General features: G+C 41.7%; 1 protein-coding gene across 1 annotated transcript in view; it reads right to left on the bottom strand.

The window, feature by feature from the left end:
• NUP133 (nucleoporin 133) overlaps positions 1-25,000 on the bottom strand; it is a 2,059,048-nt gene that overhangs the window by 1,649,063 nt on the left and 384,985 nt on the right. The window contains exon 6 of the mRNA XM_044070734.1: positions 2,646-2,816. Coding sequence (XP_043926669.1) covers positions 2,646-2,816 — 171 coding nt within the window. The remainder of the gene's footprint in view (positions 1-2,645; positions 2,817-25,000) is intronic.

Genomic DNA, 25,000 nt, shown 5'->3' with positions numbered 1-25,000 from the left:
TGTGGAAAAGAATCCTTTTCAAAACAGCAAACTCTTGCGCCGAAGCTGGATGACCAAGAAAGGACCTCCACTGATATGAAGATCTAGGGGAAGTACCAACACAAGCTGACCTTATCAAATCCAATGTCAAGACCACAGCAAAGCTTTCTAAATAAGAGGCCCACAGGGGCAGACAGCGCAATGATAGCTTCAGAGACTATCCTGGCCCTGTGTCACTGGCTCAACCACTAGGATATAGTCAGTTCCATAAAAGCTGGAGTCAAATGCATTAAGATTAAAGATACAACTGAAGGCAACAACACTGTAAACAGACTGAATAATATTGGCTGGAGTCGGATCCAGAACCACTGGCTCCAAAGGGCAGACTGGTGAAGGGTAAACCAGAAAAGAGGTGGAGAGGCCTGCTTTCTCCACTCTGAGGAGAGGGGAAGTGAATCATGCTCAAACTCCATCTGCGTCTGTGAGAAAGTTTGCATCATGTTGTCCAATTAAACTTCACAAATGCTCCAAGAGGACCTCCTAGACCTTAAAATGGTTTAGTGGACTGGTGTACTGATCTGCCAAACTCCTACATCCTAAAACAAAGGAAGCTGAACACGGAGGGAGATGAGGATTCTGGTAAAACACTGGATCAGGGGTGGCAGCCCAGGTCGGACAATAGTACCAAACTGGATCTACAGCTAAGAAAGGACTTGAACTCTCAGACAGGATCAATGTGGTTCTAATGTCAGAGTGGAAGAAGCCAAAGATCGTTGGTGAATAGTGGCTAAGCAAGTTACAAGGAGATTGCCGAGAAAACAGCGGACCTTAGGATCTTCTGTACAGGCTCATCAGTAACCATACACACAGCTGACCTTTTTGAGAGAGTCTTTTCATTTGCCTTTCTTCTTTCAAGCTCTACCCTTAACCTTTGTCTTTCTTGGCCTTTTCTGTGGCTGCCTTAGTGGCAGAAGCACCAGGAAGGATCCCTTTTAAAATCAGCTTGGCATGCTTGTCAGCAAAAAAAAACTGTGGATCCCACGAAGGCACAAACCAGAAAGTCCTGATCAAGGTGAGCCCCCAAACAAGCAGTACATGCACCAATCTTTTAAGTCCTGCTAGTGTAGACTATGACCACATTATACATACTTAATGAATCCTGAAGTCTTCTCACTAACACCACAGTGAAAACTTCACACAATAACTTAAAGGGTGGGGAAAGGCCTTGGATACCCTAGCTCAACACACACACAAAGAGGAGTCTGTCATCAGCAACAAAAGGAAAATAAAAAAATGAGAAATTCCCAATTCTAAATAACCTTCTAACAAAGAAAAGGGAGAGGAGAAATAAATAAAGCAAGTTATAAGCAAAAAATGCTTTGCTTTTCTCTGAAAACACTTATCTGAGAGGAGAGCCACACACTCTGTCTTCCACTGCAGCAAATGAGGTTTGGGACAATAGTTAGTGCAGGGCATTAAAGTGTGGGTAGTTCAAGCTCCAGAGCCAAAAATCTGAATTGACAGCCTTGCATCCAATAACCCACAGGCTGAGGAGATGGAAACAATCTAATGTTATGCTTTTAGTAAAACACTGGCTAAGGAACCTCTTATATTTCAAAGATCCATATTAGGAGAAATGAAATTAAGGATTTAGGAAAAACTATAATGAATAGTTGATCATTTGCTGTACATAGTTATAAGGAAAGAACCCGCAAGCCATATGGGTGCTCCGTTAAAGAATAACAAGATGAGAGCTGTATGACACTTATTCAAGACATTTACTTGACCAACACTGAAATACAACTCTTTGTATTTACATGCAGGACCACTTGACATACCTGAACATTTGCATATACAGTTCTAAGGAAAAAAGAGTTGATAATAGCATTAAAATTACAAATTTATAACAGTAATAAAAGTCTTTAACACAATGACCTGAAGCTGTGCATTATAATAAATGAAAGAAGCCTTCAGAACACAGTATGTACCAGACACCTGAAACAGGCATCTATTAACATCTGTAGATCAAATGGTCCAGCAATTTAAGAAAATCTGGAACTGTTGGGTTGGCAATATGCATAATTCAAACTTTAAGTAAAGTGTTGCTAAAACACCTATGGGCTGGAATTCTTAAGAAAAAAAAAAAAAAAAAAAAAAAAAAACTTATGAACTTATAAGATAAAGTAGCACACAAGAATTGTTACGTTAACACCTCTTGAAACAGCCCAAAAATAGTATACCAGATCACCGCACACCATTAATCTCCAGCAGCCTTGCATACCTTTAGAAGGTAAAGCCGTTTGTTCAAATAATGATTTGCAAAATAAAACTTTCAGTGATCAGAGACTGCACTTCTCCCTACTGTGCAACTGTGGAGTCAGTATATTTAATTTAGAGGAGTTCATCCCCACATGAAGGGTGCAAGTAGACTTGTAACCCTTCTAAAAACAACTTTGTGTTTACTGAAAGTGGCTTTTAGACATTTTGCTTAAGTGAAGCAAATTGAATTGAGAATATATATGGTAGATCAACAGGATTCCCTTATCTGCTTACAGTTCATAACTTCTCAGATCTTTTGCAAGACTATGGCATCCAAAAATGTGTGGCACGTGAAAACCAAAACATACATGTACTTACTGCATTCAGCATTCTTGTGGCACACTTACAGTAACATCCAGAGCAGGTGACAGAATCCCAAAAAGTGAAGAAACTCTGCGCCCAAGGCCAGATAAAACACCATGTCCCTGTTGGAGTACTCTGTGGTATATCCTACCAGAGCTATCTGGAATCAAGCGCACCAACTGATTTTTGGTTGAGGACAACACAAATCCACCCCCCTAAAAATAAAACAGAACATTTAGAAGTGATGCCTGAAGAATGGGACTAAAGAACCATACAATCAAATTAACATGTCTACTGAAAGCTAACATTCCAAACATCATTTTCATACAAGCACACTTCTGCTTCAGTCAAGGGATGTGCTCAACGTGGGGCCTACATCCACAGAATTCATCATTTCACTATGACGATTTCTGCACAATTTAAAATAACTTCTACAGACATGATGCACAGCTTACCATGATTAAAAGTTAGTTTCAATTTACAAAATGTATTAATCATTATGTATCAGCAATTATTTGCCACTATATATATGTACAAGTCACCAGTTATTAGTATTTTGAAATAAATCCAAGAACCAGATGCAAATAATGCAAGAAAACTGACATTTCCCATAACACATTAAACTCTTAACCGGAACTCAAGCAACCGGGGGGGGGGGGGGGTCAAAGAAATGTAAAACAATATTCATGTGTTGCACTTGGACCCCCCCCAGAAACCTACCTTACATTTTTAGAGTTTTAAAAAGGAAGACCGAAATAAATTCCCTCTCCCCCCAACCTAAGAATGAGTCAAGCCAAACAAATAGTACAGGGTACAGTATTAGTTAGGCCTATTTTTAATAGCGACTCTCAAGCAATCAGAAACTACAGTTATCCAGCATCTACCAATCCCCATGGTTGCTGGTTAACAGAGTTTACTGTATGTTCTGCATTTATAGGTAACCAAGTCTTCCAAATGTTCAGGCATTCCAAGATAGACTTCAGTAATTACACTCCAACCATACAGACAGCAAAATTTCAAGCTTTTGCGCTTAACAGTCACAAAAAGAACATCAGTATTTACTGAATTCATTACATAAACCAAGTATATGCCAATTCTGAAATAATGAAATTGAAAGAAATGCTCAGATTGGATATAGGCTGCAGTTAGTGACAACTGTTTTCAGCACAAACTCTGAGGCATGCACAGCCAGACTGCTAAGCATGTGGTCTTTTGTTTATGGACCAAATCACAGCTACATTGTCTTCACCTGAAGATTCCACTGCTGTAGGATGCTTGTGAAGGCCACCAGAGCAAGTATGAAAGCTATCAATTTGTTTGACATGCGTGTGTTTTGCCTCCTCCTGTTGTACCAACAGACCAAGACTTAAAGGGCATTCAAATGAGCTAGGTCTACAGATCCATGGTCAGAATCCATGTTGGGAGATGTAGGTGGAAAGGGAATTCCCAGATTCTGAGCACACTGCTGAATTTACCATATTCCAGTTCTATCCATGATGCAGGAAAGAGTGATTTTGGTTTATAAGGGACGGGTACCGCTAATTCCATCCGTTTCTCAGTTACCTCTGGAACTTTCTCATATGAACATGTGCTAGAGCAAGAAGACATTAAGCCTATCAGCCTGATAAAAGTACAGTTGTGTACACTTACCATAAACGTAGACGTTTGAGTGTATTCACTGTTGCAATCACATTTGGGTTATCTGCTTGCAGTAGTCCTCAGCCTGATAAAGTCTTGGGTCCTGCATCGGTTGCTGTCTCAGCTTCCATGACGTCAGGTAGTCAGGGGTATAAATTATGCAGCCGATGCCATCACATCAGTTTTTCTTGCCCCAGATGTCAGGTGCCCCCATAATGGGGAGCAATTATATATACAGGGTTACACCTCCAACAAAAAAGCAAATACATCAGAAAGCTTTAAGCATAGTAAGCAAGAATAGAGGTATAGCCAATAGAAGTCAGGGGGCTGGAGGGAAGGTAACTAGGACTGCAACAGTGAGTACACTTGAAAATCTACATTTATGGTAAGTGTACACAACTCACTATGTTCTTCGTGTTTCACTGTTGCAGTAATCACATTTGGGTAAATTCCCAAAGCTAAGGATGGGAGGAGGAAATTAGCATTAGGACCAGCTATAAGGCCCTGCAAGACTGCAGTGGCAAAGCCAGCTCTGGATTTAGAGAAAACTGGCAAGTGGTAATGCTTGGTGAAAGTATGTACAGAACTCCAGGTAGCAGCTTCTAGGATGTCCCCGGTAGGCGCACCTCTGAGAAAGGCTGTAAAGATAGATGCAGCCCTGGTTGAATGTGGTCTTATTCCCTGTGGTATAGTTTTTCCATGGTGGTTATAGCAGAAATGAATGCAATGACCTATCCATTTAGAAATGGTTTGCTTTGAAATGGCCTTCCCCACTGCCCCTGCAGCAAATGCCACCAGCAGCTGTTCAGATTCCCTGAGAGGTTTAGTCCTGTCCAAGTAATATCTAAGTTGTCTGTGGATGTCGAAGGAGAGCAGTATTCGTTCCCCTTTGCTCTGTGGATTAGAAAAGAAGGTTGGCAAATGAATGGACTGATTAAGAGCCACAATGGATACTACCTTGGGCATAAAGGAGGGATTGGCCCTAAGGAACACCCTGTCCGCATGAAAGATTATGAAAGGCTCCACTGCCATAAGGGCCTGTAATTCAGACACCCTTCTTGCTGAAGTGATGGCTAAAAGGAAGGCTTAACAAGAAAGGAATTTCAACTCTGCACTTGCTGCTGGCTCAAAAGGAGGTAGAGTGGGTTTTACCAATACAAAGTTAAGGTCCCAGGCTGGAGTAGGGGCTATCCTGGGTGGTCTGAAGTTTTTGGCCCCTCTGAGGTACTGCTTGAGCAGTGCATCAGAGAAGAGGGGTGGTTCTGTGTTGCAATGAGCTGAAATGGCTGAGGCATGAATTTTCATGGAGGAAAAGGAAAGGCTCTTGTGAAGCATCTCAGTTAAGTATTGAAGAATCTGAGGTAAATTGGGCGCTGCTGTGCCCATCCCCTGAGTTTGGTATCAGGAACAGAATCTTTCCCATTTTTCAGCATAAGATTTTCTAGTACTAGGCCTCCTTGCCTCCAGAATGACATCCAACACACGCAACAGAGAGATCAGGTAATTAGCCAGGCTGCCAGATTCATGGTTTGAAGCCGAGGGTGCAGAACCTGGCCCTCCTGCTGGGACAGCAGGGTAGGGGTCTGAGGGAGGTGCCATGGTGCCAGCAGTGACACTGCGCAAGAGGGGGTACCAGTGTTGGTGTGGCCAGTCTGGTGCAATCAGTATCAACCTTGGTTTGTCCTGTTAGATCTCAGCCAAGCTCCTCGTGGTCCTGCAGAGTGGTGCTAGCAGCAGAGAGATTAAAAAGAGTGACTACTACCTGATTAAGTAATTCTTTGCTACCTTTTCATTAGCGACTGCATTTTCTCACCAAAAAGTGAGTTTGTGACTGCTGTAATACCTTAATAAGCTTGTTATTGCATTTTTTACTTACCTGCACTTTTAAGTCATTGTTTGTTGATTGATTTAACTGTTAAGGCTGCCCACACAAGTGCACTAGCCTGTGCAAAGCATTTACTGTGTTTTTCTGCCTCTGATACTGTCCTAAAAAAAAAAAAAAATCCCAAAAAAAATATCCGTTTCCCCGCCTTTACTGTGCTAGAATAGTCCTGAATTCAGGTTTTGCTGTATTCCGGACTTCAGTACAAGTTCCTGTGTTGCCCATATCCTTACTTGGATAGGAAGAAGCTTCTCTGTTCACCAGTGAGAGTGGGGAGCTTTGAGCAGCCTATCTGCCCCTGGAAGAGTGGTCTCAGCCCAGTAACTAGTTGCTTATTGGCTGCTTTGGGCTATTTCCTAGCTCCTTCAAGTCCCCTGCTTTAAAACCCGCTTTGGCGCGATTTTGCACATAGCGCAGCATTGGGCAGTGCCGCTTAAACGGGTTTAAACTATTTCCGGCTCCACAAAATCTGCTCTTCACTTTTTCCCTTAGAACTGCTCTACATCTCAAAATAAGCACTCTATTTTCTTTCTAAAGACCAGCACTTGCTCATATAAGTAATCTTACAGGTAAACACTAATAAACTTAAGCACTACACCCTCTTATACACCTTTTAAGTACTTGCTCCCTATTGGTACTTTCTGATCAGTCAATAACTAGTTCCCTATACTTTTCAGGCATGTCCAAAGGCAAGTTTTGGGTTTACTCCCCAGTCCAGCTGGTGAATATGGGAATCTTGAGGCAATGTTACAACTGCCTTATGTACACAGACCACCCTCTCCTCCTCCTCCTCCCAACAAGCTCAAACATATGTGAGAGATGCAACTATACAGCCAAACTGGAGGCTTACCTCTCTCAACCCAGTACTGGCACAGCCGGTCAGGAGGAAAAGGTAACCACACACACCACAAATCCAGTCTCACATAGACCCATCACACCAGCAAACCAAACACACAAACATACTCAGAGGCTCTAAACATAAATCTGCCCAAGCAGCAGAGACTTCCAAAGCAAACATCCAAGCAACCCCCAACATGCAACAATACCCACGAAACACAACTCAAAGTCAGTGTGCCAGTGTCACAGCCCTTAAGGCTAAACGCACCGAATACACTTGTAATTGGTGACTCTATTGTCAGACACACTGACGTCCCACTCACCAGACTGAAGGAGAAGGTCACTGTAAGCTGCCTGTTGGGTGCCAGGATCCGCTATGTAACACATGCACTCAGCTCACTCTAAAGCAAGTACAAATATGACTTAGTCATTGTCCATGCTGGTGTGAATGACCTGAGACGTACATCCCTGGACTACATGAAAAGAGACAGAGGAGCTCTCTGATCATGTAGCCGAGGCTGGTATGACCCTGACCTTGAGTAGCATCTTGCCCTCACCAAGAATGCCACAGTATAAAGACAAAATGATCAATTTTTTACAATTGGCTGAAGTATTGGTGTCATTCAAAGGGGATCCAGTATCCGTCAGCCTGGGATGACATGCTCGACAAGCCACGTTGCTTCGTGAGGGACGGCTTGCACCTGTCACCCCTGGGTTTTCGAATACTGGCAAAGGCTCTTGCCTCCCCCATAGTGCCTTTTTTAGGCAAGGCTCAAAAGACAAACCCACCTCCATAGACAACACAATGAAAAAAGTAGTTAGAAAGACCTTCTATATAAACCACCTCATCACGAAAGGTTTCACATCTAGATCAAGAGAGGTCATTGTGCCCCTCTACTCATCACTTATCAGGCCCATAATTGAATACAATGCCCCATTTGGGATGTACCTTACCAGACACCGGCAGCAACTGGAAAGACCCCAAAAGTACCTCACCAAGAGGATCAAGGGACTGAAACAGATGCCCTACGCACTTCGGCTAAAGAAACTCCAGCTCTACTCAGGTGCGTACCGCCTACTCAGAGGCGATCTGTGGCTGACGTATAAAGCCATGTCCAACCCAGAATTAATGGACATGCTCCACCTCAAGAAATCCAAATCCTTTAGAGATACACGCTCCAGGGACTTGAACCTCAGCACAGAAATAAACAGGACAGGCCGGAGGGACAGATGCATATCCCAGAGGTTCCCCTCACTCTGGAACAAAATCCCAAACCATGTTAGGTAGAGCCCCTCACTGACCCTATTCAAGAGGGATCTTGACGAGTGGATGGGAGACCGTAAGTTTACCCCTGGGATCTCCTCTGCGTCCTTGCTAGACAGAGGTACAGTAAACTAACCTTAATATGGCTACCTTCTGTGACCTACTATACAGAAGCAGTCAACTAATCTAAAAGGGTGGCGAAAGCCAAACACACTCTGGCTAGGCCTGTAAGTGCCCTAGGGCAGATAGCCTAGTATCAAACCTATGTAGTAGTACCTTGGAGAGGAGAGGCAGAGGAGGAAAGGCATAAACTGATAGATTTTTCCAAGTGAAGGACAAGGCATCTACTTTCCAATCTTGTTTGTGGGGAGTCCTTGTGCAGAATTTGTCCAATTGGTAGTTCTGGGGGGAGGCAAACAGGTCTATATCTGGGCTCCCCCATTTTTTTTATCAACATGTTGAATGTCTTTGGTTCCAGTTTACACTTCTGTGGGTTCATGAAATTTCTGCTTAGCTCGTCTGCCAGTGTATTTAGCTTCCCTGGCAGGAATTGAGCCTGTAGGTGCACTTGGTAGCTCAAGGCTGTGTTCCACAGAGCCATGGCTAGTCTGCAGACAGGGTATGAGTGGGTTCCCCCCTGCTTATGTTCCACTTATCAGTGGTGTTGTCCGTCTTTACCATTAATTGTCCTGGAAGAAAGTGGTCCTTGAAGGCTGTCAGAGCATTCTGTACAGCTAACATTTCTTTTTGATTGATATGCAGGTGCATTTGACTTGGGTTCCATTTGCCCTGAATGCACTTCCCTGCCAAGTGAGCCCTGCATGCATAGTCTGATGTGTCTGTTGATAGGGTTTGGGCGGCAGGGGGGTAGAGTGAATGGCAGTCCCTTGTTTTGGTGGCAGGGCTCTGCCCACCAAAGGAACTCTAACCGTAGGCAAGGTAGATAGGAATAATTGCTTCTTGATCCTGAGAATGTTGACACCATAGGCTTTTTAGATACCACTGTAGTTTCCTCATATGCAGTCTTGCATATGGAATTAGGGGAATGCAGGATGCCATGAACCCCAAGGCTTGCAGTATTTGTCTTGCACATAGCAGGTCTTTGTGGCCATCAATTTGAAGTAAGCTGTCAAATGAACTTGTTTTTCTGGTGTGAGGAAAGTCATTTGGGAAGTTGTGTTCAAGCTTGCTCCCAGGAATACAATTTGTTGGCAGAGTACAAGATGTGATTTCTTTGTTTATGGTGTACCCCAGATTAGTTAGCACCTTTTGTACAAACGCCAGAGGACTCAAAAGTAAGTCCTGGCTTTCTGCCTGAATTAGACAATCGTCCAGGTATGGATATATTTAGATATTTCTTTGAATGCAAAATGCAACGACTGCAGCTAGGCACTTTGTGAATACCCTGGGCGCAGTAGATAAGCCAAAGGGCAGTGCAGAGAACTGATAGTGCATGTAGCCTGCTTTGAAGCGTAGGTATCTTCTGCAAGATTCCCTGATTGGGATGGGCAGGTAGGCTTCCTTTAAATCCAGTGTTGCCAACCAGGCATCCTTGCCTAGCATAGGAAGCAACTGGTGAAGTGTTAGCATCTCGAATTTTGGGATCACCAAAAAAGTGTTTAGGATAGAGAGATCCAGGATAGGATGCCAGGAGTCGTCTTTTCTGGGCACCAGGAAAAGTCTTGAGTAGAAACCTTGTACCCTTTCCTCTTCTGGGACAGTTGGAACAGCCCTTATAAATTAGAGAGAGAACTTGCTTTTGAGCCTCTGCCCACTGATTTAGGGGTAGATCTGGCCAACCGTTTGGGGTTGGTAAAGTGTGGAAGTGGAATCTGTATCCTTGGGGAAACTATATTTAAAACCTATTTGTCCTGGGTAATGAGTTCCCAGTTTTTTGCCCGCAGAGCAATCTTTACCCCTAAAGGAGCGGTCAGTTGAGAATGGCTTGGAAGTTTTAAAGTTAAGTCACTGAGACAGTTTACAATAGGGGGGAGTCTTACTACTCCCTGCTTTGGAATTGGGAGACCCCCACTGCTTAGTCCTGTGCATACCTTGGGACTGAAGCCTGGGTGTTCTGCTGGTTCTGGGTTTGGACTGAAGGCCTGGAAGAGGCAGGAAAGGACCAATTCTTAGAGGGCCAATGCCTACTAAATCTTGGAGGCTGTACTTGCACAAAATCTTTAAGTTTGCATAGATTTAGCTTATTCCTCCATCTTTTTAAAGTACTTCTGCTTTGTTACCAAACAGGGGGTCCTGGTTTAAGGAAGCATCCAGCAATTTAGCTTTAACATGATCTGGCAAAGATTGCTCCTTAAGCCAAGCATGTACAGACCCAGTGACAAAAGCCCTGCAAGATGCCTCTAGTGAATCAAAACCAAATTGCAAAGTATGTTTTCTAATTTGTTCAGCAGAATGCATTAAATCATGTAAATCCTCATTTTCAGCACAGTCAGGAATCATTTTCTGTTTAAGCAATCCAATAATATGCTGCTAATACTTTAACATATGAAATTGGCAGTTTAAGGCCCTATGGCCAAGGTTGCAGAAGTATATACCTTCTTACCCCATCTATCCAGCACCCTGGAATCTCTATCAGAGGGGGTAGGATTTTTGGCAGTAGTAGCTTTAATGCCCTTGGGTCCCTGTGAAATGGTCTCAGGATCCGCAGTAGGATTTTTAAAGAGGAACTTGAGAGTCGGGAACCCTGTTATATCTATCTGGTTTTCTGGGAGCAGGAGGCAAGGAGTCAGGGGCCAAGCTAGATTCCAAAAAGGCATCAACAATGTCTGGTACAGGGAGGATAGCTAAAAGCTTGTGTTGGGGCAGAAGAAATCTCTAAGCCTCTTTTTAGAATCAGAGCAATCCTGGCTTTCCCAGCGAAAATGCTCCCTAAGAGTATGCAAGGTTTCACCAAAAGAGAAATCCTCTGGGGAGGGGGAAGCAGAGGGAATAGAGTTCTCTGCATCAGAATCCTCATAGGCAGATAAGGGTAGAGCCTGGTCATCAGAGGAAACCGAAATTTCAGAATCCTGATCAGAAGTATCATATGCAAATTCAGTCCCAGGTCTCAGAGGGGGAAGGTTGGCTTCCCCTGATTAAAGTAATAAGGTCTTCAACCACTCTTAGCATTTGTTTTTTTAGGCATAGACGCCTGACCATGCGGTCTGGGCATCTGTTTTCTAGGCATGGATCAAGTTTTAGGCCTTGAAGATGGCGTCGGTTTAATATGAAAGTCTTAGGCCTGAATACACCCTCAGAAGCCGGTGCCTGCACAGCAGCTCTTGACTCATCCAAGGTAGAAACATCCGAAGGTTCTACAGTTGAAGCACCTTACAGCAAAATCGGACTCCGAATGGGTCTCAGTAGAGGCCTGCGAATCTTAAGTAACGGGTATCAGCGGCTGCAAAAGAGCCTCACTGAGTACCAGAGAAATGGCGACTAGCTTAGGAGATGCGTCGTTGGCAGCTTTGGACCTAGGCAGCCAGTGTCTGTCTATCTTTGCATTTTTTCGGAATGTCTGTAGTCTGGTGGCTTACCGAAGCCATATCTGGGTAATTGAACAGAGTACCAAAATATTTAGAAGTGTAAATATACAGACGATGAATAGTTCGTTGTTTATATAAGGCACAAAACTGACAACGAGGTACATCGTGGTCAGGGCCTAGGCAAGGAATACAGTACGAATGAAAATCTTTGAGGCATTTGCTTTCCACAAGAAATACAATTATTGACTTTTACTGACATCAGGTTTAGAGCAAGAAAAAGTTTCCCCAATGGGGTACTTAGCTTTAGTTGAAGACTTTGGTTTTGAAACTCGAAAACGAAAATTTCAGGAGTCTGCCGACCGGCACTTGTGAAATGCTTCTGCTTCGGGCATTGCACGGCAAGAAAGACTGATGTAATGGCATCGGCTGCATACTTTATACCCATGACTACCTGACGTCATGGAAGATGAGAGAGCAACCGACACAGGACCCATGACTGATAATCAGGCCGACTGATGGTTGCTGCAAGCAGATAACCCAAATGTGATGACTGCAATAGTGAAACACGAACAACATCTCCCTGGCATTGACCTGTGGCAGAATGCTTTGGAAGTATTGAATCTAAAAGTCCTCTCTGTCCTGCGGACGAAAGGCTCTACTCAGGGTGGTGTATAGACATTCCAACAAGAAAACTAGCATGTGTGAGGGTTCTAGGATGATGACTTGACTGTGAACCCTGTGACCATAATGATGTTTAAAGGAAGCATTAAACTCTGGAGGGTGACATTTTGAATTTCGGACCACTGACAAATTTAAATACTAACAGTAGCAGCACAAATAAATGGTTGACCAGAAAAACAAATTCATGTCCACATGTACATCCAGTGAGTCAAACAATGCTGAGACAGTGAAACCAGCAAAACAACTTCTTGTACCAAAGACTAATAAATGTTTGCACTTTCACAGTGATTAAACCCTGCTTCTTCAGACATAAAAACACAGAAAACAGATGTATATACAACAATCCACTGACAGCTACACCAATCAGTTTTATAAGTCCATATACAATGTAACCAGTCATAAAATACATTCAGTAACATTGTTGCAACCATAAAAAGTAATTAAAGACAGTACATTAACTTCTTTAATCTAAAACCTCCTATCTATAGACACTCCAGTGTGCTAGAACACATTGCTCAGTTAATTTAAAAAGAGCCCTATTTTGAATAATCTTCAAGGGAACCCTGGCATTTAACCCTTTGCCTGAATCCGCTCTCAGTCTAACTACCCATCTGGTTTCAGACATTTCTGTATCATTTTCCAAGTCTACCCCTCGTTCATTCCTTCTAATTAACTCTGACTAAAAACCTAAAACAATGTGTATCATAGTAGATAGGCACATGTTTAGCCAAGGCATTAGTAGTACATTTCTTGATACTGTGCACATGCACTTTAATTCTTTAAGCTTCCTGTTGGTTTTCCCAACATAAAAAGCTGAGCATGTACAGCATACAGCCAAGTATAGCACATTCAACAAATTGCAATCAGTTAAAATTTTAAACTTATACAAGAGTCCACTGTCCGGATGTAAACATTTTCCTGAGGTATCAATATACCTACAGAAATGACGTATGTTGCAAGGAAAAGTGTCATATACAATATCTACAGGTGGATTGGCAATCCTATCCCTGGGATCGCATCACAACCTTTTAAGGGACTTTCTGTTCTTAAATATAAAACTAGGTTCATCACTTACCGTATATTCTTTATATCTGAATCACTGGTTAAAACAGACCAGTGTTTCTTAATTACATCCGTTGTAAAATTAACATGGTTGGAATAATAGATAGGGAAGCATACTACTTGTTCAGTCAAGCCCCTCTCCACCTAGGATACATTATTGCCATTAGAGCTCTATGGTTTGGCTGACATCTATCTCAAATTGGGTATTTCATTAAGTATCCTCATAGTACTTCCATCATTATATCCAGTTTCCTTAAACCTAATCCTCAAGATGTTTAGCTCATTGACAGTCATCATCCTCTGCATTCACTCTTAATACTCTTAAGCCCTGCCCTCTCTCACTGTATTTCTGAAAATATGATTTGGGTGTATACTCTATGTAGCATCACAGTCCTATAGCACTCCTTCCTACATATTCTAGTGCACAAACCATTATCAGATTTCCTATAGATTTTAACATCCAAATCTATCTAGTCATAGGATTTGTTTAATTCAAATCTAAGGAAGGGCGTACTACTATATCTGATGAAAAATATGATGCCAAGTCAACTTCTGTTCCTCTCCATACGGGGAATAGATCATCCACAAAGCTACTATAAAAAAAACAATTTGTTCCCATTTTAAGGGTTCCAGTATATTCTCTATCTCCCAAGTGGCCATGGCTAAGTTGGCATAACTATGTGCACTTGAAGTGCCCATGGCCTCACCATCTTTTTGTAGACATACTTCGTGATCAAATATCAATATATTATTCAAGGAACATCAATAAGCATAAAAGGTCAATAAACTTACGGTCAAAAAGACCATCATTAACAAAATATTTCTTAAGCATATCTAGCCTTCTATACTGGGTATGACTCAACAATGACCTCATATCTAATATGATAATAAAAACATTTCTTCATGTCCTTCCCATTCAGACATAAAATTAAGATGGTTCAAAAACTGCCTGGAATCCTTTAAAATGTACTCATTCCTATCAAGGACAGGTCTGAGATGTTTTTCTATAAAAATTGAAAGGGGTTCATTGCACCCATGACAACCCAAAACAATAGGTCTAAAGAAAGGAGATAAGAGTATTTCTGGATATTAGTGAGTCCTTCTATAATGGAAATCAAGGGAGAATCAACAATGAAATAGTTATATAAATACAAACTAATGTCCCTACTCAAGACAATCATATAAAATGTGATTCAACCTTAAAATCATTCTTTGAACATTACTAACGTTTTTATACACCTTCACATCATTCAACATTTCTTTCATTATCTTATAACAATCCTGATCCATAATCATAATAGGACCTCCCCTTGTCAGCAAGTTTAATCAATTGTTTAATCATCCTGCAATCTTCTTAAGCTTCATATTCTTCCTTGCTCATATTGTGAAACCTCTTACTCCTGCTGCGTGCTCACAAAACATATTTCTCACAAATGTTTTCAAATCAACAATGGAATCCTTTACCTCATCTGATTGCACAGGTATAAGCACAAGTCTTTTATTAAGTAGAATATACTCATCATCAGTTAAGCATTTAAAAGTGATATTCCATATTAGACTGGTCTTGCCCTGCCACATTTTCTTGAGCGTCCTGGGTATTCAGCGGTTCTTGTTGGATTTTCCTTTTCATCAGACCACTGCTGCTTGAGCAGTCTCTGTTCACATAAGTATTTTACTGGTATATTCCATTTTGTGACATGGGGAACACTCGAAAAACATGTTCACCACTGTTTACTCTAATATACATTAACACAGACCTCATATGACATCCACAATATTTCAATCTCTTTCCGTACCGCAAGATTGTGTTGCGATGCTGAAAATACAGAAGGCACCTATTGTCAGGAGTGCATTAGTCTTCCTTCTTTCCCCTGAATTCATTTCCCAATCTTCTAAATAGTTGTCATTACTAAGAACAGAACCATGATATGGGGGTGTTTGAACTGGTCTCAGCAGACTTGGCTATTTTCTTCTCTGCCTTATTCAGTTCACCACTCCCCTCCAAAGTTGTATCTGGTTCTTTGTAGTTTGTTCTGGGCTAAAGAAAAACATGTCCTTAAGAAACATCTTTTCTATCTTTCTAGTTTTTTTTTTTTTTTTAATTTCTAATGGAGCAACCTTTTCTCAAATAAAAATGCTGAATCTAGAATGGTAATCAATTTCTTGCCCTTTCATCACCTCTTCTACAAGCAACATTTTCTCAGGTTCTAAAAACTCGCAAGAGTCGCATGCAATTGAAACTTAAGTCCAAATTTCAAGTTTTGCCATTTAGAGAGCAATTTTATGTGCCATTCTCCGTATATCATTATCTAGAGAATTCTTAATCCAAGAGGTGCCACCTGGTACTGAAGACAGGCTTCAAAGTGGTACCACTGGGCTTGTAAACTCTTCATATTAAACATTTCACTCTCAAGTTTATGTATCATTTCGAAATGAGATATATACCTGAAATGTCTTCTCATTCACCATACACACTGTCTAGAAGTTGAGGGTTACCCCTTTAAGAAGTCAGAGTTTCTCCATAGAAGATCCAGACGTTGCCTGTTGAGTCTGGGGAAAGTACTCCAACTCGATTTCATCTCCAATGACACTACCCTTCACCACTGTTCTGTGCAGCCACCGTTTATTTGTGCTGCTACTGTTGGTATTTGGATTTTGTATTTAATCTGCTTGTGGTGGCAAGCAAGCAGACTTTAAGACAAAGGGGTAAACCCTGTACTTCTAGACAATGCTTATGGTGAATGAGAATAAAGTTATGTACTTACCATAACGTTCCATGCAAGTTGTTCATCTCTCCATTCTTACACATGGGTTTGGAGCCGATCCATCAGCTCAGAGTCTGCCACTTTTCACAAGCTCAATATCGTAGAGTAGCTCGAGGCCAAGTCCCTAGCCCATGATGCTCTCTGTCCTACCTCAGATATAATACTTAACAGGTACTCCAGCCGGATAAGAAGTCTCATAACACGACCCACCAGACCACAAGTCTTACTCGTTCTTCGATAACCTGGAGGGGGAAGGCGGGTGGGAATGTAAGAATGAAGGCGTTACGGTAAGTACATAACTTCTTTATGTGAAGTTGTCCAATCTCGCCGTTCATTCTTACACGTGGGTAGCATCCCAAGCACCCTAATCCTGTGTGGCTCACGGGAGTATATTCCTGAGGACAGTAGAACCAAAGGAAGCCCTGTCCCTGGAGGCCCTGTCCACTTTGTAATGAATGACAAATGTATGCGGCTTATACCAAGTGGCAGATGCACACAGTGTCCAAAGGCAATAGAACCGCATAAGGAGACATGAAAACAGCCCTAGGGGAATGCTCTTTCACACCATGCTCTAATGGTTGGTTCGCTGAGGAGTATGTAAATTTAATGCAGTCAGTTAACCATTTGGAAAGGGTAACGTTAGACACTGGTAGCCCTTCCTAGTGTCAGCATGAGAAACAAAGTTGTTTAGATTTCCTAAATTCCTTTGTTCTGTCCAAATAGATTCTCAATCATCTGTGATCATCAAGCTTATGCAACATATACTCCAACTTGTTAGCATGGTTACTGAAAAAGGTTGGAAGTTCAATAGTTTGACGCAGGTTAGTCTCATAACACACCTTTGGAAGGAAGGATTAGTCCTCAGTGACACTGTCAGGATGAAACACAAATATGGGGGGGTTGATAGACAGGGATTGAAGTTCAGACACGCTACGTGCTGAGGTAATGGCTACCAAGAAAATTGTTATCCAAGAGAGGAATTTTAAAAGGCAGGATGATGCAGGCACAAAGTGAGGGAGAATAATCCGTGACAGCACAAAATTTAGATTCCAGGGAGCAAAAGGTTGTCTAACAGGCGGCCTAAGATGAATGGTACCCTTTAAGAAGGCTCTACATAGTCTTCAAGACATTAGGTTAAAACCTTCAGATCCGAGGTGGAAATTCAAAATTGCAGCCAATTAACTCATACTGGCAGCTGCAGCACCTTCATGAAAAAGCTTAGACAGAAATTCCAGAATACTAGCAATTGGGGCAACGTAGTGATCAATATTATTCTGGGAGGCCCAAAAAGCAAACTGCTTCCATTTGCTGGCATACAACTTTCTGGTGGAAGCTTTATGCGAAGATACAAGAATATGCTGCACCTCCGATGAAAAGTTGTGACCTGGCTAGGTTGGGAATCTCAGCAGCCAAGCTGTCAGTCTGAGGGAATGGAGAGAGATGGAGGACCCCTGACGAATGGGGGTCAGCAGATCTGGAACTGGGTCCTGAATCCATGGTTCCTCCAGTTGATCTAGTTGAAGGAAGGGAAACCAAATCTGTTAAGGCCAAAAAGGGGCTATTAAGATTACAGTCCTTCCCAGGGTTTTGGCTTTCTGTAAGAATTTTGGAAACTGGAGTTGGTGGAAAGGCATATAGGAGTCCTGGGGGCCAATCGCGTACGAGCGAGTCCTTTGGGTTGTCCCGATGGGGGATTCAAGGCAAAGCAGCTTCTGCATTTGGCATTCATAGGGGATGCAAACAGATCGCAGCAAGGCTGGCCCCATCTGGAGAAAATCATCTCCGCAACCTCGTCTTTGAGAGACCACTCGTGTGGTAACAGAATGTGGACAAACTGCGCAGAGCCAATCACGTTGGATTTCCCTGGGATATGCACTGCTATCAGAAAGCACCTGGTGGATACCGCCCACTGCCAAATTCTCAAGGCCTCTCGACATAAGGGATAAGACTTGGTTCCCCTTGCTTCTTGATTTATCAGACCACAAACATGTCTGTCTGGAACGCAATTGTCCCCAGAGGAAGAGAGTCGTGGAAATGCTGCAATGCCAAAAGCACCGCTCTCAGCTCCAGAACACTGATGTGCAACTATGACTGTTTCTGACCAGGTGCCTTGGGGTGTTCTTCCCTGAAAAAGAACCCCCCCCACACCCTATCAGAGAAGCATCCATGGTCACTGTGGCTGATGGCAGGGGAGAAACAAATAGTCGGCCTACTGGTACCTGGTCAACCACCAACGAAGATCCTTCTTGCAAGAGTCTGTAATCATTATCAAGAATGACACTGGAAGTTGTTGGTAAGACCACTGGGTGAAGAGCAATCACTGAAGTATCCTCATATGCATATGCCCCAGAGGAACTGCTATGAGCATAGCTGCCATGGTACCTAGTAGTTTCAATACTTCAGCAGCTGGCTGGTACTTTTCTTCTCTGCAGAATGTCCGATAACTGGTTTTGAAGAGTGGCTATTCTGTCCAGTGGCAATTTTACCATGGTGGCGGTGGTGTCTAATTCCGCTCCAATAAAAGGAGATACGCTGCAATGACGACAATGCAGACTTGTCACAATTTATAGTTATCCCTGAGAGCACAGATTGAGAGTGATCCCTGGACAGAATTAGTTGATGCCTGAAGGCGACAGGTAAGGTCCCAGTCCAGATACGGAAACACTCCATCCTAGATGCCTCAGGTGAGCCGTAACCACTGCCATGCATTTGGTAAACACTCTGGGGGCTGTTGTGAGGCCAAAGGGCAGTGCTCAGAATTGGTAGTGACTGGCTCCAAGCCAGAAACGCAAGTGATCTCTGGATGGTCTGGACATTTTGATAAGATAGTATACATCCTTGAGATCTATACAGCATATCCAATCGCTCTTTCCTAGGAACGGAAGGATCGACTGAAGTGTGACCATCCGGAACTACTACTTTACTAAGGTGTTGCGTGTGCTGAGGTCCAAGATGGGCCTCAAGTCCCCCGTTTTCTTTGGAGCTAAAAAGAATCTGGAATAAGTTCCAGATCCTATCTAGTCTGCTGGGACTGGCAGGATGGCTCTGGATTTCTATGGCTGCTTCATCTCAGAGACTGGGTGGAAAATCTGGGATTTTCTTCCGAACAGGTGGGGGTTCTAAGAATGGGATGATGCAACTTCTGGTAACAATGCTTTGTACCCAAGAATCTTTTGTAATTCCTAGCCAAGCATCCAGATACAAAGGCAAGCGACCCCCGACTGCCTCCAGAGTAGGACAGTCGGACCTCCTTTCAGGAGCACTGGTAGGGCTTACTAAAGAACTGATCCCAGTCACCCCAGTTTTGCGGACCCCCCTCTGCCACCGGGGCAGCGTCTTCCATTAACTCCCTCCTCGGTCCCTGGAGGGGGGGGTTTCACATGTGTTCTGGAAAGCTCCTTGGGACTTCCGGAACCACATTTTTCCACCTTTCTGCCCTTTGGGGTATGGTCTAGTAGGGGTGAAAAAAACGGACTCCTACAGCAGGTAGTCTTTCCACCTTGCTCACACATAGTGAGAGCCTCCTTGACTTTGGGCTCGAAAAGAGATGAGCCATCGAATGGGGTAACAAAAAAAAGACTTGAAGGCTTCCGAAAAGGAGCATAAGCGCATCCAGGAATGTCTCCTTAGAGCTATTGCTGAACCCGCTGCCCGACTCAAACCATCGGCTGCATAGGAAATGAGCTGCATGGATGAGTTAACTATGGAATTAAGGGTATTAAGCTGGGCTGTCACCTTCTCAAAGACTAAGCAGACAACCACCACACGAAGGGTGGAAAAGCCAAAAGTATCACAAACAAAAACTAAAAAAGAAAGGGCACACCACAATGGTGAAAAGCGAAACGCTGCTTTATTTAAAAGTGATCTAAATGACTAAGCTCTTTCACCTGCACATCCCAGGCTTCATTAGTGTCGTAAAAATTAAATATCACTTACCTTTTATAGCTTATTGAAGTGATATCACAAAATTTTAACTGCTGCCATTTAAAACTAAGAAGCTTTCAGTGCATTTACAAAATTATTAAAACTCTTGTTGAACCCCTACTAAAACCACAGATGAACAGCATACAATACAAAAACATAAAAAAAAGTTAATGTGAACATTAAAGATTTTATTGATCAAATATTAAAGGCTCTGTTTTAAAAGTGGAACAATGGATATGTTGTCATTGATACCTGGAAAAATTCTGGCATTAGTTGCCACCTTGTTTCACTTATCACCAAGGCCGGCTTGTAATCACCACCCGGTCAATAAAAACGAAAAAATCTTCTAAAATTAGTGCAAATAATTGAACCCTTTCTGCACTGTATGGAGATCTGTTAAAAGATGCGATGTTTCAAAATTTCCATCATATGGTGTCGACTATATCAGATTCGAAGTTCTGAAACTTCGATCTTCTGATATAAAACTCTGCCATTTCACCCCATTAAACAGCAGAACTGTCACATAGACTAATCCTGCTCGATTTTTAACAGACCTACAAGTCCTCCTAATGCTAGTTCTGTTACCTGCACCTCTTCAACAGACATTTCATTCCTTCTCTGTGGAGACAACTAAACTTTGCTCATCTGTAACATCCACTATACAGGAATCTTTACATTTTGAAGCTCCATATTGGACATTTTGATATCCAAATTCTCTTTACACCTACAATCTATGGGTTTTCTCTCCTCCTCCATGCTGCTACCTTCCTTAGGCCTTTTCCTTGCTGCTGCAAGAGCCCTCTGACGCCATCAAGCAGGCTCAAAAAGTAGAGGAAGTTCCCAATCTCCTGTCCAAATTTCCTCTAATAGAATATAATCCCAGGTCTCCCATTAAGACAGGCCACTAGCCTAGGGGCACTAAACCAGTAAACAAAGGAAAAACAAGTAAAAAGAAGAATGAAATAAAGATGCCTGAAAAGAATTGCAAGCCTTCCAGCCAGACTGACATTCAAGGTCTTCAGTTTTGGAAGAATTATAGAGCCTTTCTGTTGTGTGAGCAAGTCCAACTTGTGCGGTAATGAGGTGATTCTCCATGACTAGATGGAAGAGAAACCGTGCCGTCTTGGCCAAAACACGGTCAGGAAAAGTATTCATGGGTTGTCTATTTACAGTAGAATGACAGGGCCAGCCTATAGATGGAGTCAAAAAAGGTGCCTCATGCATAGCAGGAATGAGATATTTCACTAGCTTGAGCTACTCCCCTTAATCCACTGCTCCCTTCTCCTGATCTCTTTCTGCCATCAACCCTTCAGTGTCCCGATTAGGTCAATATATCATTACATGTTTTGTATTTTTTGGTCAGAATAAGTTCAGTCTTTCAATTTATACCAATTATTAAAAAACTGTTGACAGTTCCTGCTGTTTTCTCATCAAATTTTCTGTACTTTTTTTTTCAAATGTCTTCCCTTACTACTCTCCTCTCTCTACCCTCCCACACCTTGTCAAAAAAACTTTTCTACGCTTGTTTAGAATGCCTCAAAAGTTTAATTCAACATGAAAATAGTCAACTGTTTAACATAAAAACAAATCAGCCGACATGTTTTCTCACAATTTAGATTCTTCAGGCTCTAAGTAAAACCCATAAAGTACCCATCTATAAAACTTAAGTCAGCCAAGTGACATACATAAAGTATTTTAATAAAATTATTTGTTTACTTAAACTAATCATGTATCAATGCATGACATTGGAAACTATTTTAGCAAGTGGAAGGGAAATAAAAGCTATGCAACTCGACACTGTAAAAAATCTCCACTGCCAATCATGAGCAGAAAGTGATCCGTTGTGGCAACCCCCAACCGGAAAAAGACAAAAGAGGGAGAAGACTGGAATCAGCATTAGTAAATGTGTTTCTTTGATGAAAATTAGTACATCCTGAAGGACATGGCTACAGGCACAGGGTATGCCAAATCGTAAGCGAAAAGTGGTTTGATAGAATGAGAGAACACTTCTCTTCCAATCCAGACTGACCTCAATGTTAATTATGCATGTTTAATGGATATTTTTAACATAGTATAGACTATTGAGTTCTAGGATATCACACAGTCAACTACTGATTAGCTGGAGTTAAAATATTCCAGTGGAAAGACTGATATTTTGATTATGTGGTTAGCTGATGTTATCATTAAACCCTTTACAAGGAAATGTAAGTAAACTTATCTAAATTGAAGCAGTATGCACCCTAAGTGTGTCTTTAGTAAGATAGACAAAGAACTGCTTAAGGTCTAGGCTCATCACAAAACAATGAATTTAACACAGAAATGGAAGAGGTTTGTGCCGATTTTATTGCTAAAGGTTACGATAATGATTTTTTGAATAAGATGTAAATATTAACCAACAAGAAGAAAATGGGACAACATATTTTAGTAAAGGCAGACTGCAAAAGGATTGAAAATATTTATTTCTATAACGTTTATTATAGATGGAATGGTGATACAAGAATAAATTGGAGTACATTGAATGAGTGATACTAGATTAAGGACTATAGAAGATATGTTATAATTTGCATATGTTAACAGCAAAAACCTTAACAGGAGGGTATGCTATAAAAACACCCTATAATCCTGTTACCCATAAAAAGGAACTTAGTAATGTAATTGTTATATGTGTTGTTGCATAAATACGGATAAACAAATTAGTTTAAAGACGCAAAAGAAATCCCTACACTACGTTGACCATACTACGAAACATACAAGTTTATTTAGCTGAATGCTACCAATGTCAGGTCATCTATTTGGAAAAGACCAATTTCTTTTAATGAATGGAAAAGTGAACACTTGTTTAATATAAATTAAAAAAACTTGCACATCCTTTAGCCAAACAAGTAATGGAACAGGGCCCAAGCACACAATTTTAATTTCCAAGTTTCAGAACAGATACAGGTTAAACCCAGGTGATTTAATAAATCACACAGACATCGATGGTCTACGGGTTAGATCCTGAAGTTGCTAAACTGTGAACAAACAAATATAAAATAAATGAATAGCTAAACAGTTTTCTTACTATTTTCATGGTGGTGTAAGCCTTTTGATAATTTCAATATTGTTTGGACGGGCTTTCAAGTTAATCTTGTGGAGTTTCCTTCTGGACTTGCTCGTTACTTTCTCATCAACTGACTTTTTTAAACCAACTTTCATTTGTCATCTTTGCTTAAAATGGACAAATATGCTAGGGACAAGGCTCCTGGCTTGGTGGCATCCCCTTGACACAAAAGGGTGGCTCAGCAAGAGGTGGAAAATTAGTTATGTACTTCACCAAAACCTGCCATCTGTGTTGTCCATTTTCATTGTTCCTCACCAATGGTTTCGTGTCAAACTGCTGCATTTAATAGACTTCGGATTCAGCTCTCTAACTCTTCCATCTACCCATAAAGTCATATTCAATTATCAACACCTTTGAGAGAGTTCACTGTCTAATATCCCCTTTTTATATCAGAGATAGCCAGACAGAAGACAGTGCTCAAACCATGAAATTAACAGCTACAATACAGTCTAACATGTACTTTCAGCAGTGACAAGGATAAGGGAAAGATGCAAGGTAAGGTGAAGAAGAAAGAAAATGGACAACACAGATGACAAGTTATGGTGAGTACATAACTAAAATCTGACGTCCTTTTCATTTTTCCTCAATGTGACAGAGTACCCAGCTACATAACCGTAAGGAAGCCTTCATGGAAGGACCTGCCGGAGCACGGTCGAACCAAAAGAAGCTCTGCTTCCAGAAATGATGTCCAATTTGCAATGTGTAACAAATGTATGAGACTGACCAAGTAGATACAACACAAATGTCATCAGGGCAAGTCCTTAATCAAAAGGCAGATAAAATAGCCATGGACAGAGTAGAATGAGCTAGAGGAGGTCGGGGAAAATTTAGACCTTTTTGAGAATATACCAGTGACATGCTATCAGTAATCCACTTGGGTAGAGTAACTTTATATGCTGCCTGACCCAAGTGATTTGGGGAGAAGGATACAAGGTCTATCAGACTTCCTGAACTGTTTTGCTCTGTAAAGATAAAAATATAGTTGTCTGTGCACATCAAGGACATTAAGCATTTCCCCTTATTTGTAAAATTCAGAAAGACTGGTAGTTGTACATACTGGTTGAAGTTTAGATGCCACCTTAGGCAGAAAGGAAGGGTTATAGTGTGGAAAGGCACATGGTGTTTTCAAGGCATTCAGACCTTTCATTGAGTACAATGCCCCCTTTGGCATGTACCTAAACTGGGTATATCCACCAACTGTAATGTCCACACAGGTTTCTCACTAAAATAATACTGGGAATTAGAAATATGTCCTATGCAGACCACCTCAAGGCCCTATCCCTGTACTCTGTCACCTACAGGAGTTTGAGGGGAGCTCTATGCCTGGCATACAGGGCATTGTCGGACCCCACTCTGATGGGCCTCCTGCATATTCACAAAACAAGCAGTACCAGAATTACCCATTCCAAAGACTTTAGCCTTGCCTATGATATAAATAGGACCTGCTGCAGAGATAATTATGTATCCCACAGGCTACCACATCCATGTGAAGCAGAGTACCTCCCTAAACCAAATCAAGTGCAACTTGGACAACTGGATGGGAAACTGGAAATTCAACCTTGGTATGGCACCTATGTCACTGATGCAAATAAGTAACCTGTAAATGGTTCATCTCCCAGGCCCATGCTTACATTTATCAAAAGTATCAGAACTTTGGGATTGATGGCTATATACACACACAAACACATATACAAACGTATATATATATATATATATATATATATATATATATATATATATATATATATAGTTCCCTATCAG

The sequence above is a fragment of the Protopterus annectens genome, chromosome 1.part0 (genome assembly GCF_019279795.1).
Source record: "Protopterus annectens isolate FY-2018-M chromosome 1.part0, PAN1.0, whole genome shotgun sequence".
Taxonomy (NCBI): Eukaryota; Metazoa; Chordata; order Ceratodontiformes; family Protopteridae; genus Protopterus; species Protopterus annectens.
The sequence above is the reverse complement of the archived record's forward strand: the minus strand, read 5'-3'. Positions and strand labels throughout refer to the sequence as shown.